The 18,415-nt window shown below is 44.5% G+C and overlaps 1 protein-coding gene across 1 annotated transcript in view; it reads right to left on the reverse strand.

Moving 5' to 3' along the window:
• The window catches only part of TMEM171 (transmembrane protein 171), a 40,105-nt gene extending 22,011 nt beyond the window's left edge, over window positions 1–18,094 (reverse strand). The window contains exon 1 of the mRNA XM_075342166.1: window positions 17,467–18,094. Within this exon, the coding sequence (XP_075198281.1) occupies window positions 17,467–18,094 (628 nt within the window). The remainder of the gene's footprint in view (window positions 1–17,466) is intronic.
• Window positions 18,095–18,415: the final 321 nt, after the last annotated feature.

Here is an 18,415-nt window from a genome sequence, read left to right on the forward strand (position 1 = left end):
AGAAGCCAACAGGTCACCAAACTGGCACTGGGACTAAGGGGACCAGCGGTGAGAACCAGCTTTCCTCCGGGTACCAGCCATCCAACTGCTGTGAGTAAAGAGAACCAGTTACACTGCAATCCCTTGTGTGGCCTACCTTCTTTCCACGCCTAACTCCATCACCTACCTCCTGGGGCCCTGGCCCTACTTGCGGAGGGCCCAACATCCAGGCTGCCATAAGTATCAGCCCCAGGAGAGAGACTGTGCAGCGGCGGTTCTATATCCATAACCGCAACCCGCAAGTGGTGTCACGACATAAACTTTATTAAATATTCCCCTGTACATTATCTAATATATAAAGCTGAATGTGTGTGTGTGTGTGTGTGTGTGTGTGTGTGTGTGTGTGTGTGTATGTCCGGGATTGGCATCTGCACCGTCGCAGCTACAGCCACAAAATTTTGCACACTGACACGTCTGGACCCAGAAAGTGTCATAGGCTACGTTTTGAGGGGAAATTTTAACCCCACACTTTACAGTTATTCGCCAAAAAACCTGCCTCCATTAAAGTGAATGGAGCTGGGAGCTACAGTGCAGCCAGAACTTCAGAAGAATGCGCAGCCATGCCCTTATATGGAATGTTGGCGTGTCACAATGCAGCCAGGGAAAGAGACAGACACAGACAGGGTAAGAAACAAACATAGACAGGGTAAGAGACAGACACAGACAAAGAGACAGAGACAGACACAGGGAAACAGACAGGGATAGAGAGGGAAAGAGAGAGACAGGTTAAGAGACATACACAGATAAAGAGACAGACACAGGGAAACAGAGGGAAAGAGACAGAGAGTAAGAGACAGACAAAGACAGGTAAAGAGACAGACAAAGAGACAGACACAGGGAAAGAGACAGAGGGAAAGAGGGAAAGAGACAGACAGCGAAAGAGAGGGAAAGAGACAGACAGGGAAAGAGAGGGAAAGAGAGGGACAGAGACAGACAGGGAAAGAAACAGACAGCGAAAGTGACAGAGATAGATAGACAGACAGGGAAAGAGATTGAGACAGACAGAGAAAGAGACAGAGACAGACAGGGAAAGAGACAGACAGACAAAGAGATAGAAAGAGAGACCGAGAGATATATACAGAGGGGGAGACAGACAGAGAATGGGAGAGAAACAGAGAGACAGTTACTATCCCGGGCAGCGGCTATTGTGTGCAGAATAAATTTTTGTTAATACATTCTATTTTGTTAACAACAGTTATTAACCCAGGAGAAGCTGGGTAGTACAGCTAGTCCCTTTTAAAGCGACACCCAGGGTCACGGAAACGGGCAACGGCCACCCAGTGACACATCCAAATAGTACACTGCCCGGGACAGAGTACCCCATAGCCCTGGGGAGAGTCATAATACTTATGCTAATTCTAACAGGGGGAGGGGATAACTATGAATATATTATCTGCTCCTCTGCTGCTGCCACTCAACAAGCAGCTAATTTTATAAACTTTACTTTTTTGGATTTCAAAACCTAAACATTCGAGCTGACCACTACAGGTATGTATAGAATCAGCCTGATATTGCCAGTATAGCACTGGCTTTAGCTTAGCTGTATAGGAAAATCCTGGTGATTGGTTCCCTTTAAGGTTTCTGTACCAACTAATGCACATAACAATAGCACAGTTTATATAGAGGATGGGGTTTGATCAAAAACGAAAAATTGTTCGGGAATGGTTTTCCTGATTTGTGATGAGATTCTGAGTGGTAAAAGGGGTTTTCCAGGTTAAATTCTGACCATATTATAATCACAAAAAAGAGGGTAATTAACTAAGACCGCGATGACACCTAAAAACGTATGGTGTATAACCTTCAATGTAAGTAAGGCAGGGTAAATATACGGGATATTTAGCCTTTATTTTTCAAGATCATGACTGAGTTGTGGCCCTTATAGGACACTTCTAGGCCAGCAATGTTAAACACCTGCCTATACTGTATCTACACTATATCACATGTTTTTTTCATATGTGTATACATCCTAATATGGAATTTTTTTTCAGCTTCTGACTGTGGAGGCGTGTGGTTTTTGTGACATTAATTACCTACTACTTTTTAAATTAATTGAAGAAAGTATTTTGGTTTTAGAGGTATATGTCGGACTATAGTTTTCCAGGTTAAACAAATATTTTTGCAATCACTTTGTTTGCAATGTGCACAATGTCAGGATTCGGCCAAGCAGCAGCTTGATCAGTCAGGAGTCTGACGTACCTGCAGGTATGCAAATTGCAAAGTTGTGGTCAATAGTGATGCGCAAATACCCCCCATGTTTGGGATCAGGAGCCTTGCCCGAACATTTTCTAAAGTCCGTGTTCGGGGTCGGAGATAACGCAAACTTGCGTCCGAACCCCGAGCTTGGACTTTACAGTTATGGGAGAGAGCGGGGAGGCTGTAAAATAAAGAATACAGTTAATAATAAACCGTCATTATACATACAGGTCCCGTGATACACCCTGCACACCCACTCAGCCGCTGTCTCTCGGCTGCTTCTGCTTCCGGGTCCAAACATTAACTTCCGGGGTTGCACTGCTCATCACTCGGCAGTCTTCGGCTGTTTTCGGCCATGTTCGCGGTGATGTTAGTCAAAGTTCAATCGGGTGAACCCTATCACTGTCAGCCTACTTCTCGCTCTGTAGAGAGCAGGGGTGGGTGACCTTTCCTGCGGCCCCAGGCAGATTCTCAGGGACAGCAGTGCTCAGGCAGCAGCCATGTCTTGCTAGCTGATGGCCCTTTAAACCCCGCATGCAATACATGCCCACCAACCTGGAAGCAGCCCATACATTCTAGGCTCAACCATGCACATACACCGGAGGACATACTTTGTGGGTGGGGTAAGCCAGCAATGTGCTCTCATCCCACAGAAGAGGAGCTGCTGCCCTACCGTTCCTCAGGTTTGTGCCCCGAGGCCTGTCTGGGTAACAAAGATGGAGTCCAAAATGTCTTCAGTTTAATTTCTAATAAAATATTTTTTTCTCTGTGTTGTTGTTTTATTTTACTGTTAAAATAACAGACAATCACAGACGCTGTCACAGAGTGGGCGTCTGTGCTTGGATGCTGGAGTAACTTGAAACCAGCCCATACATTTTAGCATCTAGAATGTATGGGCAGATTCTAGGTTACTCCAACAGCCAATCACAGATGCCCATTCTGCGTGACAGCGTCTGTGATTGGCTGTTGGGTCCCTCACACATGTAGTAGTGTAAAAATAAATAAATAATTTAAAAAATGACATAACGCTCTGTGATACTTTTAACTCAGCACGGATCAAGCGGATGGCTACGGGCTGCCATCCCCATCTGTCTGGCTTTACTTTGGCTGGCAGTCAAAATACAGGGAAGCCCATTATTATTTTTTTTAATTATTTAAAAAATAACTAAAAAAAATGTGTGGGCTCCCGCCATATTTTGATCACCAGTCACATAAAACCAGGCAGCTGGGGGCTGGGATTCTCAGCGTGGTAAGGCCCAAGCGTTCTGGACCCCCCACACTAAAAACCAGAGCCCGCAGCCGCCCATGGAAATGGCGCATTGTTACTTAGCACCATTTCCAGGCACTTTACCTGGCTCGTCCAGCGGCCCTGATAGAGGTGTCACGCTGGGTAATAAAGGGATTAATGCCAACTTTATATTCTCAGCTGGTACAAAGCCCAAAATTCATGGTGTCATGCCAAATTAGAACACAGACTTTTTTTATTACAAAATAAAACAAAATAAAACATTGAGAGACTCCATCTTCATTATTAAAAAAACCTTAGTCTGACAGTCCACAGGGAGAGCAATGTCAGCTCTGCTTAATCTTTCTGTACAGTCAAGCGTCTATACAGAGCGAGAAGCAGGCTGACAGTGAGGGTATAATTCCACTTGCGTATGACTCCTGCAAGTCTCGCATCGGTATTACCCGACATAGCGCACACTCAGCTGCATGGTAATACATGCAGCCGACCTACTCCTGTCAGGAGAGTGTGCGCTGTGCCCGGTGATACCGATGCGAGACTCGCACAATGACAGTCAGAGTTCAATTGTGTCCATGGCTCATGAACTCAGGTGGACCCTAACGTCACCATGAACACGGTCGGAAAAAAGACGATAATTGTCGTGTGACAAGCACTGTAGTGAATACCGCCATAAGTTAGCGATCGGACTCGGAAGCAGAAGTGGCCAGGAGACAGCAGCCGAGCGGGTCTACAGGACGCGTCGTGGGACAGGTAAGTATAATCATAATGTTTTTTTACTAATGTGCTTTTTTTTACAGCCCCTGGACCCAAACTGTAACACAAGTTTCCCAGAAAAACTCATGTTCGGGACAATGTGCACGGTACAGACCCTGAACTTTACAGTTCGGGTTCGCCCATCACTAGTGGTCAATTTTTTTCCTGCTTCTCTCAATGTCCTCAAATCATATACTTGCGGACACATTGCGACAGCTCATGTTGGCCATAGAGGGGAATCCTGACAGTGTGCATTATGCTCACTGACAGTATTTGACAAACTGCAGTCATAAAGAAATGTAGTTTCACTCTGGAAAATCCCTTTAAACAAGCAGCCCATACATGGTGTCATGATATGCCCATGTACTGTAATTCAAGTAATGAATCCCTTTCCATTCCCTTTGCTTTCACAATCTCAGCAAAAAATCAAATAATTTCATAAAACTCCAACCTCCCACATTGTATTTTAGATAAACCCATTGTGCACCACAAGAACAGTCCACACTGTGAAGGGAGGGTTTGTTTTCAAAAACCCATATGCAACACTGTGCCGTGAATAAACCCAATGCTAAATTGTCAAATCTGAGCCTGTACTGTGCACGGTGTATACTGTATGATACGGTTCAGGGATATCCCATATTTATACTAAACATTCTGAACAGAGATACACTGTATACAACACAGCTTACAATGTCCGCAACAGAGAGAGATACTGTGTAGATATGTGGAAATCTGTAATTAGAAATACTACCGGCCTCACAACGTGCAGTGAACACCGGGGAAAACACTTCCCAGTGCATCCAGAATAGACAGGTAAGAACTGGCCGTTAGAAACCTCAATTGATAAGACAGAGGAACGGTATTATCGATTTCTGACATCTGCTAGATTAGGCTCAAATCACGTCACTGTGAGCAGGGAGCGACAACACTATTACTGCACATTACCAGGGATATTCAGCCATGACTAACAATAGGGTCAGATGTGTAGACCAGAGAGAGTATGGGGAGCTGATAGAACAGATTTGGAGTCTCCTAATTGCCTATTTCTAAAGTTATGTTCACATGTAGCAGATTTGTTGCAAACGTTTGTCATACCTTTGAAAGAAAGGTTGTAAAAATCCAAATGCGTGGTATAGAAACAATCCTAGACTGCAACTGTATGGAATGGATTCTCAGACACAGAAATTTACCACAAATCTTGTAAATGGACTCCGATAAAGGCGTTCCTATACATGTCCTAAAATGTTAGATGTGCATGAATTGAAAAATCTGATTTTCTATATGTGAAAAAGCCCTAAATTAGTGAAACATATCCATTGATCTATTTTAGTCCATGTATCTAGTCAAAGGGGTTATCTCAGGATACTATCTTCATGAGCACACCGCTCCCCGGCTTTCAGACTTCCCGTCTCCTCAGGGGTGGTGCACTCATGATGATTGACATTTAGGCTCAGTGAAATGGCGGAGTTCCTTAGTTCAAGCTGTGCTCTCTCTGATACTTGAAGTAGAGGCAACTTTACCTCTGCAGAATCAGAGGAGTGCAGTAACCCTGAAGCCAGTGTAAGATGGTGACCGGCTACATTATAAATGATCAGTATTTACAACAGAAGTGGTGTAAACCTGGAGGTCTATTTTGGTACTTGAAGAGCCACAAGTTTTTGTTAAAGTATTTACAGGGCCAGGTTTGCAGATAGCTGAAGAGATGGGTGGGTCTGGCTGTCAACACAGCCCACCCATAGGCGTGTCTGATATGTGTCTTTATGAGACTGTTTGGCACATGGCGGTGTCTGAGAAGCAGTGTGTGAGAGAGGTATGGAGGACTGACAGGAGTCAGTGTGAAAAGGCTACCAAACTGCCGAAAGAGGTAGTGAAGCTTCTCTTCAGGGTGCCCCTGGAGAAGAGAGGGTTCTCTTTGACCTACCAGGTCAGTGATTGGAGCCGGACGTAGCTCCAGTAGGATGCTGAAGAATTGTATCCAGACCTGTGCGGGTGTACCGTGAGGTAACGGACATGAAATCTGTGTGTGAACACTGGCTGGGGTCAGTGGGATACTAATATGGACAACTGTATCTGAACCTGTGGGGGAGATCCGCAGATGTAACTGTCACACAGAGTTTTGCACAAAACTCGCCAACTGTCATGGTGACGCCAGACTCTGTTCACATTGCAGAGCTGACACTCCGTCCGATGCTCTTTCTAGTGTTTCTGATCAACTCAGGAAGACCCAGGCAATGACCTGTTGTCTGCTCATTGATTGTCAGGACTGGAGAAACTGGAGAAAGAGTTACCTACTCTTGTTTTCCTCCTAAACTCTTATTGTCTTGTACCTCTGTGTGTAAGTGCTGTGTGACAGAGTTTACGTTTCCCTTGTTAGTCTATTATATGTGGGTTAAATCACACTCCTGTCCCGGCCCTCCCCTGGGGGACGAGGTATAAGATCAGGGCTGGCCAGAAACAGGGCCAGGAAGGAGACTCTGACATCCCCACCATAAGGGGTATATCTGGGAAGAGAGATAGCACAGGGCCTTCTAGGCTGAGGGTCAGCTTAGGGGCCCTGGTTTCCCGCTATCCCCATAGTCATATGTGACAGTAATGGAAAGTAAATCCATGTTATTGTGTTGCTGAGGAAGCGGTTTATGTAGTGAATTAATAAACCGCTTGAAATTTTATTGTGTGTGCTACCTCTAAGACGCAGCCAAGTGAGTGACCCACATAATGTAAGTGAAGTCTCACATTGGCCAGATCCAGTAATTCTGCCAGCTTCAAAATAGCGTTGGCAAACTGTCCTGCAAACCGTTTACAAGGGCATGCTCCTTTTCTAAAGAAAAAAGAAAAACCTGCAGAGGTGGACAGCGTCCATGAACTGTGTCTGTAACCTATAGAATTAAAAATATATCCCTTATTGATAACAGAGAGGATTTTTAATGAGAGCTATATTACAACAAGGCGTCTTGCATTTTGCAATTTTATCCGTTTAATAAAATAACCCCTTTAAGATTAAAGTCTCTGCACCTCTGCGTACAAATAACCTGTTATATAACTGATTAGCTGCATAATGGCCCTGTTATGTCACCGAACAACATTTAGAAGTAATTATAGGAGTTGGGTGTAATAATTACTGCATGTCTCTATAACAAGGGAATCATTTTTATTCTTTTTTATCAGTTCTCTGTACCAGGCACTTGGAAAGTCTAAGGTTCAAATGGAGGAGTCAATAAATTGTTTTTCCAGTTGTTGCATAAAGATCTGAAAAAAGCAATAAGGCAAGAGCCATGCAAATTAAATATATATATATATATATATATATATATATATATATATATATATATAAAATAGTGTTAATACTACTTTTAGCAAAAAATTGACACAGTATTGGACAGAGCCTAACAACTACAGGGAAAACAACCCTATATTTTCAGCCAGCAACAGGCAGGTGACTGGAAATGCCAATGTGGATGCAAAACCATGCGTCAGCCCCTTCATTTCCAAGATCTGTGAGGATGCAAGAGGTTAGACCCCATCACTTTTTCAGATTGTAATACCCCTTGCAAGTATAAACAATAATATTCCATACGGTAACCATATAATGTTCTGTGACTTGCTGTTCACATGCGCAGTTGATACAGGGTTATATACAATAAAATGAGGCGACTTAAACTAATGATTTGAGTTGTCTTGTCTATGTTCCCTTTCTTCTGTATCCAACCCAGACATCCTGAGTTTGTTATGCAGACATCTTTGGCCCTGTACTCCTGCCGCCATCCTGAGACTAACACAACATACCCTCTTTTAAGGGTATGTGCCCCACAATCAGGAGACACTGCTTTCTAGGTGGCAGAATGCCGCTTCCATGCCTACGACCAGGATGCTCTGCGCAGCATATTTTTGCTATGTTCTCCAACCCAGTGCCCCTAGGGTCTCCGCAAGAATAAATTGACATGCTGCAACCTGGAAAGTCACTGTGCATATTAGTTAATGGAGTTTGTAAGGGTACGTGCCCACAATCAGAATCTGCTGCGTCCTGAATGCGGTGGGTCCTGACCTGTGGGGCCTCGAGTCTCCTCCACAGGAGACCGCAGCTTCCCGTGCCCATGATGAGGGTTCAGGGTGCTGCGGTCTCTCGCTTGTGTTCTCACTATGGAGAACGCTTGTGTCTCCGCAGCAAAGAATTGACATGCTGCAGTTCGGACAGCTGCATCGCAGGTCAGATTTCGCTGTGGGCTGTACTTGCACAGTAGGCAATGGGATTTCTATAAATCCCATCTACTGTGGTGGTCCTGTACATCACCGCGTTTTGGATGCTGGGAAAACACGCTGCATCCAAAACTCTGCAAAAGCTGATCGTGTGCACGTACCCTTAAAGAAGCACAGTGAGCAGGAGCTTTATATAAATCCCATCCACTGTGCTTGTACTGTATAACGCAGCGCTTTGGATGCAGGGAAAATATGCTGCTTCCAAAACACTGCCGACACTGATTGTGTGCATTATTCACCCTTACAGTGACGTCCAGCTTCTACGTCAATCCTTTGCTTTCTGCAGCCCCAGGTGCCCCTATTACTGCACCTAATGAGCTGCCTAGTGCCCTAAATACTGCTGGAGTATATGGCATAACCTGAAAATGCTGCGCTCCATAGCTAACTTAAGCACCAAAATTAAATCAAATACCAGACCACTCCATTTTTTTCAGATCACAGAACAGGCCCCTAAGTTATGCCAGAGCCCAGACTTGACCCCAAAGTGAATCAGAACTCATAAAGAATCACCCCACTAATTTGCAATAGGTTATTGTTCCTTGCTCTTCAAGTCTCTTGCTCGTCAGGCACACCCACACTGCCCGACCGCGCACCCACCCACAAACAGGGAAACAATTCCCGCCCACCCACAAACAGGGAAACAATTCCCGGAACAGAAAATTTGCAGCTGGCCAAGTAGCAGTAAATTAGTAAAACCACCTATGTATACCTCTTTCATTTATCTGTCAATGTTGCCTTATCAGGTCTTGTTTTTATAAATGACATGTTAACTTTATTCTTGCTGACCTATAGGATTCATTAACATTAAACCCTCTTAAAACTTAACATTTAATATTGATATTAAAAAATACAATACCACACTATGTGATCAAAGTGAAATAGTGCACAGAAGAGAGAGGGAAATATATCCCTACAATGTCCACTCCCTCCTGTGCACTACCTAACCGTGGAGGTTGGCACCCTAAAGATACGTAGTGGCGCCCCCACTCCTCGATGGCTGTCCCTGCTAATGACCCTATGAGCCCCTAGCCAAAAGATAAGGTGCAGTGCAAGTAAATAAAGTGCAGTGCAATCATATATATAAAGTGATATTGTGCATAAATAGAGCTCATAAATAGCCTCAAACGATACAAGGCCACAATCCTATCTCAAACGAGACACTCAATAATAGCAGGGACATATAGACTTAGCTTAAACTGCTTCAACGCGTTTCCCCATCTCATGGTTCATCAGGAGGCCGATATCCATATGCTGTGGTATGATAAACCTGTGGCAGTAACCGTGCTGCCAGATTCACATGATACTAAGGGGCCACCAGGTGATCAATCAACCTTATAACCCCTCAGGGGTCCTCCAAACCAGGTACTGACCAATGAACTAGAGCGTCACCTTAATTATTATCCGAGAGAGGCCCGTTCCCACTCCTTCACATGTTCTGGCAATGGTGCCCGTGCTCACTTCCGCGTTCCACAGTGGAACGCACGCTTGCACCGCCCCCATACATGTGGGGCCGCGTCAATGCGCGCGCTCCAAGGGGCGGAGACCTGAACGCACACAGGCATAATCACTACTGTGGTGTGTGGATGCACTGGCGGTGCCCATGCTCACTTCCGCGTTCCAAGATGGGACGCACATGCGACCCGCCCCCACATAACCTGAAGGGCCGTGTCTATGCGCACGCTCCAGGGGGCGGATCGCAGATCACATACAAGCACAGCACAGCCAACTCCTCCCCCAGGCCGGGTAGATCCATGGCACATGTCAGAGGGACAAATCAACATAATACCCTCATTACTTCCGCGTTCCACAGTGGAACGCATGCCTATGGCACTCCTGTATTATAGACATCGGTATATAGATTATTTAACCGATCTCAAAGCATGAGTATTAACAAGGTAATAGATAGTGGTGTAAAAAGGAAGTGCCAAAATTACTCATAACCCATCTTATAGATGTATTAGGAGGGAGTAACATTCCAGCCGATTTCCAGGCCGGGGGAGGGGGAGGGGTGGTTAAGGAGAATAATCCTAAACGGGCCTCTTGTGGAGAATTTTATTTAGGGGTATCACAATATACAGATACCTCCCTAATACACTCTAGGTCATGGAGGACCCCCGATTTGATACTTAAATAAAACACTAATAAATGCTGTCCTACACCAGACAGCTACCGCCAAACTTTCCATCTTAGGACCCCTTATAGTATCACCCTGTTACAAGAAACACGTATAGGATATCTGCTCATTAATCCCCTTAGGAGTTAGGGAGTCCAGTCTAAAGGTCCATTCCCTCTCTTTCTGCAATATACACCTATCAAAATCACCCCCTCTTGGATTGGGCTTGACAACTTAAAAATAGTCTTGGTGAAATGGTGGAAGGGGATGAGGGTAAAGCCAACCTGCTGAATGACTTTTTTTCTACGGTTTTTATACAAGAAAATGCCATGGCAGATGACATGACCAGTGATGCCATAAATTCACCCTTGAATATTACCTGCTTAACCCAGCAGGAAGTACGCCGCCGCCTCGAAATCACTAAGGTTGACAAATCTCCGGGCCCGGATGGCATACACCCCAGAGTACTACTGGAATTGAGTTCTGTGATAGATAGACCATTATTTTTAATCTTCTCAGATTCCTTAATAACAGGGTCGGTACCGCAGGACTGGCGCATAGCAAATGTGGTGCCAATATTCAAAAAGGGGACAAAAACTGAGCCGGGAAATTATAGGCCGGTAAGTTTAACCTCTACGGTTGGTAAAATCCTTGAGGGTTTCTTGAGAGATGCTATACTGGAGTATCTCAAGAAAAATAACCTTATGACAGAGTATCAACATGGGTTTATGAGGGATCGATCCTGTCAAACTAATTTGATCAGCTTCTATGAAGAGGTAAGTTCAAGCCTGGACCAGGGAAATGCAGTGGATGTTGTGTATATGGACTTTTCAAAAGCTTTTGATACGGTGCCACACAAAAGGTTGGTACATAAAATGAGAATAATGGGGATAGGGGAAAATATGTGTAACTGGGTTAAAAACTGGCTCAGTGATAGGAAACAAAGGGTGGTTATTAATGGTACGTACTCGGACTGGGTCTCAGTTCATAGTGGGGTACCACAGGGGTCAGTATTGGGCCCGCTTCTTTTCAACATATTTATAAATGACCTTGTTGGGGGCATGCGGAGTAGAATTTCAATATTTGCAGATGATACTAAACTCTGCAGGGTAATCAATACAGAGGAGGATAATTTTATATTACAGGGAGATTTATGTAAATTGGAGGATTGGGCTGAGAAGTGACAATTGAAGTTTAATGTAGATAAATGTAAGGTCATGCACTTGGGTAGAGGAAATAACATTTATGATTATGTACTTAATTGTAGAACACTGGGTAAAACAGACACAGAAAAAGACTTGGGTGTATGGGTGGATGGTAAACTTCACTTTAGTGGACAGTGTCAGGCAGCTGCTGCCAGGGCTAATAAAATAATGGGATGTATTAAAAGAGGTATAAGTGTTCATGAAAAAAATATAGTTCTACCTCTGTACAAGTCGCTAGTGCGACCGCACGTAGAATACTGTGTACAATTCTGGTCACCGATATATAAGAAGGACATAGCTGAACTGGAGAGGGTGCAAAGAAGAGCGACCAAGATTATTAGAGGAATGGGGGGGCTGCAATACGAAGACAGGTTATTAAACTTGGGGTTATTTAGTCTGGAAAAACGAAGGCTTAGGGGAGATCTAATCACAATGTATAAATATATGAGGGGACAGTACAGAGACCTTTCCAAAGATCTATTTACACCTAGGCCTGCGACTGGAACACGGGGGCATCCGCTACGTCTTGAGGAAAGAAGGTTTAATCATAATCACAGACAAGGATTCTTTACTGTACGAGCAGTGAGACTATGGAATTCTCTGCCGCATGATGTTGTAATGAGTGATTCACTACTAACATTTAAGCAGAGCCTGGATGCCTTTCTTGAAAAATTTAATATAACCAGTTATGTATATTAGATTTTATGACAGGGTATTGATCCAGGGAACTAGTCTGATTGCCGGATGTGGAGTCAGGAAGGACATTTTTTCCCCATTGGAACTTGTTTGCCACATTGGGGTTTTTTGCCTTCCTCTGGATCAACATGTTAGGCTACGGGTTGAACTAGATGGACTTAGAGTCTCCCTTCAACCTTAAAACTATGATACTATGATACTATGAACTTCCATGACACAGAAGGAAAGCTGGTGTGGATTTCCCCCATGTTTCTCAATTATGTGTCTGGCCAAGGGGGTATCCCGCTTATTGCGGATGTCCCCCAAATGCTCCCCCACCCGCCTCCTGAACTCCCTCCTCGTCTTCCCCACATAGTCCAGGGGGCAGGTGCAGGTAACCACATAGACGACACCCGCAGTTTTGCAATTGGCAAAGTCTCTGATAAAGAACTCCTTTCCATTCCCTGAACTCTTAACAAACTTAGAAGGTCTCATATATCCACAGTAGGAGCAGTTCCCGCAGCGATAAAAACCACACACCTTTCTATCCAGCCACGTTCCTGATGGTACCAGCTTCCTATAAAAGCTGTGTACAAGGTGATCCCTCAGTGAGCGACCTCTCTTATAGGTTATACTTGGCTTCTGAGAGATAAACTTATTGATGTCTGGATCCGCCAACAGAACCCCCCAATGTCTCTTAAGAATCTCAAAAACACGGCTGTTCTGACAGTCAAAGGTGCCTATCAATCTGGTCAGGGCGTCCCCATCCTCGTGTGATCCCCGAGGGTTCAGCAGACTTTCCCTGTTTTGCCCCTCTGCATGTTGTCGTGCTGGATATAGCACATCCCCTGGGTACCCCCTAGCCCGGAATCTTCTGGTCATGTCATCTGCCTGATTTCTGAAATCATCCAGCCTGGAGCAATTCCTACGTAGTCTGAGGTATTGGCCCCTTGGGATGCCTTTCTTCAGAGGAGGGGGGTGGTGGCTTTCCCAATTAAGTAAATTGTTTGTGGCTGTCGGTTTTCGGAACATTTTCGTTTCAAGGTTCCCATCAGTCCCACGTGTAATTAGGATATCCAAAAATGGGAGACGTGTCCAGTCATGCTCTGATGTGAACCTAAGTCCCAGATCATTCACATTGAGGACCTCCACAAAATCCAAAAATTCCTGCTCAGACTCGGACCATAATACAAGCACATCATCTATGTACCTGGACCATAACATGATCCGTGAGTGCCACCAGGCCTCCTCGTCAACAAAGACAGTGGTTTCCTCCCACCAGCCCAGGAAGAGGTTAGCATACGAGGGAGCAAAGGGGCTCCCCATAGCTGTCCCCCTGAGCTGGTGGAAGTACTTCCTGTTGAAGATAAAGAAGTTGTGCCGCAAGATGAAATTCATTAGGTCGACCATGAAGCAATTGTGTCTAATGCACTCACTATTGCGGCTACCAAGATAATGCCGCATTGCCTCTAGTCCTTTCTCGTGTGGGATGCTACTGTATAAAGCCTCCACATCAATGGAGGCTAACAGTACACCCCTGTCCACAGACACCCCATCCAACTTTCTCAACAGGTCCATCGTGTCTCTGGTGAATGATGGTAAGGCATCAACAAAGGGACTTAAAATACGGTCCACATATATACCACAATTCTGGGTCAAGGATCCTATCCCAGATACGATTGGTCGCCCTTTAAGGGTCTCCAACCCCTTATGTACCTTAGGCAAGGAATAAAAAGTGGGGGTTGTTGGGTAGGTAGGTTTGAGGAATTTGTATTCGTTAGATGACAATATCCCCTCATCCCTAGCTACTTCCAGAATGTGAGACAGAACTTCCAAGTACTCTTGGGTGGGATCTCCTGGGATAATCTCATACGTGTGTTTGTCATTTAAGATAGAATTACATGTCCACGTATCTCTTGTGATCCATTATCACGAGATTTCCCCCTTTATCAGAGGGTTTTATAATCAGATTTTGGTCCCTCTCTAGTTTCTCAAGTGCTCCCCACTCATCCTCGGATAGATTGGACCCTACTCCCCTATTTTTACTAGGGATTTTGCAAAGGTCCCTTTCCACGAGGGTCAGGAAAATATCGACACTTGTGGTATCCCCAACAGGTGGCATCTTAGTACTTCTAGCTCTCAGATCAGTGAAGGGCCCCAGACCACCATGATGCGTCCCTGTCTGCTCCTGTGCCAGTCCCATAAGAGTCTGATAGCAATCAATATCCTCCTCTGTTAGTCCCATCTCTCTACATTTCTCTCTATCATTTCTTAGGAAGAATTTCCTCCACTTTAATTTCCTACAAAATAAATTACTGTCCTCGACCCAGTGAAAACAATTGAACTTGTTGGTAGGGATAAATGATAACCCCTTCGTCAAGATGCCATAGTCATGCGCATTAAAACGAGTATCCGTCAGGTTGATAATTTGGCCCCTATTAAGAGAGAGACTATCCCCACATGTGTCTCCTGTTACTGGACTCTGCTCCTCAGGTCGTAGGGTACCCCCACCGTTTTCTCTAAAAAAGAGGAAGCGGGGGGAGCAGAATGGGAGGATGAGGCACCCTGTAAAAATCCACCAGGCTGAGAGGGCCCAGAGGCACCGGATTGTCCTAAACCAGGATTTGGTGCCCTTCCGCTTTGATTCCCGGGTCTCTGCCATCTCTTGTTCCTCCTTCCTTTCCTCTGCCCCCTCCCCCTAAAGGAAGCCCCCTCCGTTCTCTCCGTATCAGATACCTCAAAGTCAGATGATGATACGTCCGACTGTTTGTGGTTAGAAAAATTATATGCCTGATTGTTACTAAATTCCCTAATGTCCCTTTGGAATTGTAGATGTTTTCTTTCTTTTAGAAACCCTTGATATTTCTCCACGGATGCTTGGAGAGAAACCTCTCTCCTATTAAAGTCCGCGTCTGATTTATGCTTCAACACTTCCTCAATGCCCTTATTTACGTGCCCACAATCAGAATCTGCAGCGTCCTGAATGCGGTGGGTCATGACCTGTGGGGCCTCGAGTCTCCTCCACAGGAGACCGCAGCTTCCCGTGCCCATGATGAGGGTTCAGGGTGCTGCGGTCTCTCGCTTGTGTTCTCACTATGGAGAATGCTTGTGTCTCCGCAGCAAAGAATTGACATGCTGCAGTTCGGACAGCTGCATCGCAGGTCAGATTTCGCTGTGGGCTGTACTTGCACAGTAGGCAATGGGATTTCTATAAATCCCATCTACTGTGCTGGTCCTGTACATCACCGCGTTTTGGATGCTGGGAAAACACGCTGCATCCAAAACTCTGCAAAAGCTGATCGTGTGCACGTACCCTTAAAGAAGCACAGTGAGCAGGAGCTTTATATAAATCCCATCCACTGTGCTTGTACTGTATATCGCAGCGCTTTGGATGCAGGGAAAATATGCTGCTTCCAAAACACTGCCGACACTGATTGTGTGCATTATTCACCCTTACAGTGACGTCCAGCTTCTACGTCAATCCTTTGCTTTCTGCAGCCCCAGGTGCCCCTATTACTGCACCTAATGAGCTGCCTAGTGCCCTAAATACTGCTGGAGTATATGGCATAACCTGAAAATGCTGCACTCCATAGCTAACTTAAGCACCAAAATTAAATCAAATACCAGACCACTCCATTTTTTTCAGATCACAGAACAGGCCCCTAAGTTATGCCAGAGCCCAGACTTGACCCCAAAGTGAATCAGAACTCATAAAGAATCACCCCACTAATTTGCAATAGGTTATTGTTCCTTGCTCTTCAAGTCTCTTGCTCTTCGGGCACACCCACACTGCCCGCCCGCCCACCCACCCACAAACAGGGAAACAATTCCCGCCCACCCACAAACAGGGAAACAATTCCCGGAACAGAAAATTTGCAGCTGGCCAAGTAGCAGTAAATTAGTAAAACCACCTATGTATACCTCTTTCATTTATCTGCCAATGTTGCCTTATCAGGTCTTGTTTTTATAAATGACATATTAACTTTATTCTTGCTGACCTATAGGATTACAGCGATGCCAAATGTATAGAGTTTCTATATTCAATCCTGCCTGTTATTACTGGACTTAGTTTTATCAGGTGATCTATCCTGATGACAATGACCTACTATGGCATCATTTTGCATTCATGAGCTCCTTTCTATGATGTAATAGGATGTCGTGGGGGTGGGGGGGTAGTGTAAAAGGAAACATTACTTTTTTGGAGATGATCAGGATAAAATTCCTTTGGGCTCTCTCAATGGACGAAAAGGACTACAAATGGATTAAGTTGAAAATGGTTTATTTGTCTACTCTTTTCAAGGCAACGTAGCTCCTTCCTCAGGACAAAGGAAGGGGCTGTCCTCAGGAAGGGGCTAGATTACCTTGAAACACGTGGAAAAATAAACCATTTTCAACTTAATCCATTTGGAGTCCTTCTCGTCTATTGAGGCAGCACAGAGGAACCGCATTTTATCCTGATCGTCTCCTATATCGGTGGGTATCACCCGTGGATCTGCAGCAGCTTGTCTCACATACATTAGTAGTCACACACAATATACACCTATTGTAATCAGTGAAGACCCTATTGCGTTTGTTTTTTGCCTTAGTTTTCTCCCCATACTACTTTTTTTTTAGCTTATTAAAAGCCAATAGTGAAACTTATTTCTAATAGTTTTATCTTATTTTGGGTATGTTTATGAGGGCTCACATCTTTTTCAGAAGATAATTCACACTGACTTTCCAAACTAACCCATAATCGTATACGCCACGTTTTGTGTCACAGAGCCATCATTAATATGCATTAAATTGACGAGGGCCAACAAGCCAGAAAGGGACACGAAAGTGCAATAGACAGTGATATACTACTGTCACAACATTAACCCTGCAGGAGCTTTATACAGGGCATGAGTGGGCTTTGAATTATACGTACGGTAAATCCTTGGGCCCAGAATAATTACAAAACTCTACTGTGAATACAAGATATGCAATAATTCTTAAAAATTCCTCACCAACAGTAACGTGAAATTGCCCATCTGATGGTGCCTGGGGCTCTTCATCGTTAATCGGATCTTCATGATTTTGACGACAAGTTTTCTTTTTTATATGACCCATCACAAAAGAACCCAATCCAATCAGAATAATCACAGGTCCCAAGATCTGAAGTGACAGGAGTCCACATGTTCTAGTTTGCGAGATTGTGCCAGTAACATTTTGATCTGGAAAATATTCTTTACAACCAGGTATCCAGGCACCCAAAATACTGACGAGTATTCCACTAGACACCAACAAGAAGCCAAATATTAAACACTGAAAAAACTGGCGGCTTTCTCCAAAGAGGAAATACCGGTCCGGATCAGTTTCTCCATCTGGTAATGGCCTTCTAGAGGCTTCAAACCTTGCTCTAGATTTTGCTAAAACAACAGAAGCCAGTCCCAACACAGAAAGTGAAGGTCCCAAAATTTTAAAAGTTGTTGTGCAGTAATGTATGACACCAACTTTGCAGGCCTGGAACACATAGAGCGATAATAGGAATCCAGCACAAAAGAGGGTCCCTCCAAGTATATACATAGTGAATATAAGTCTGCTGATCGTGGCATAGCTGCTTGCCCCATGCCTGAAGCAGCGCGAAGGGTCCATTTCAGGTTTGGTCACAGGGATCTGTTGGAAGAATGAATAGAAAGAAATTAAAAAAGGCAGAGTCCCACAATTACAATCTTATCAACTAACTATAGGATCGGTAATATATTTCTTAGCACTGGGTGCCTCACTGCTTGGACCCTCACTGATCAAGAGAATAGGGTCCTTTTGTCCCCCATTTGAATAGAGCAGAAGTTGCTCATGCTGACTGCAACTCCACTTATTCTCTATGGGACTGATGGTGACATACAAGTACAAAATGTTCTCCATTCATGTGGATGCTGGTACCCAGACTTGGGGATCAATATGGGTCTCAATGAT

The sequence above is a fragment of the Anomaloglossus baeobatrachus genome, chromosome 1 (genome assembly GCF_048569485.1).
Source record: "Anomaloglossus baeobatrachus isolate aAnoBae1 chromosome 1, aAnoBae1.hap1, whole genome shotgun sequence".
In the NCBI taxonomy this organism is placed as follows: Eukaryota; Metazoa; Chordata; class Amphibia; order Anura; family Aromobatidae; genus Anomaloglossus; species Anomaloglossus baeobatrachus.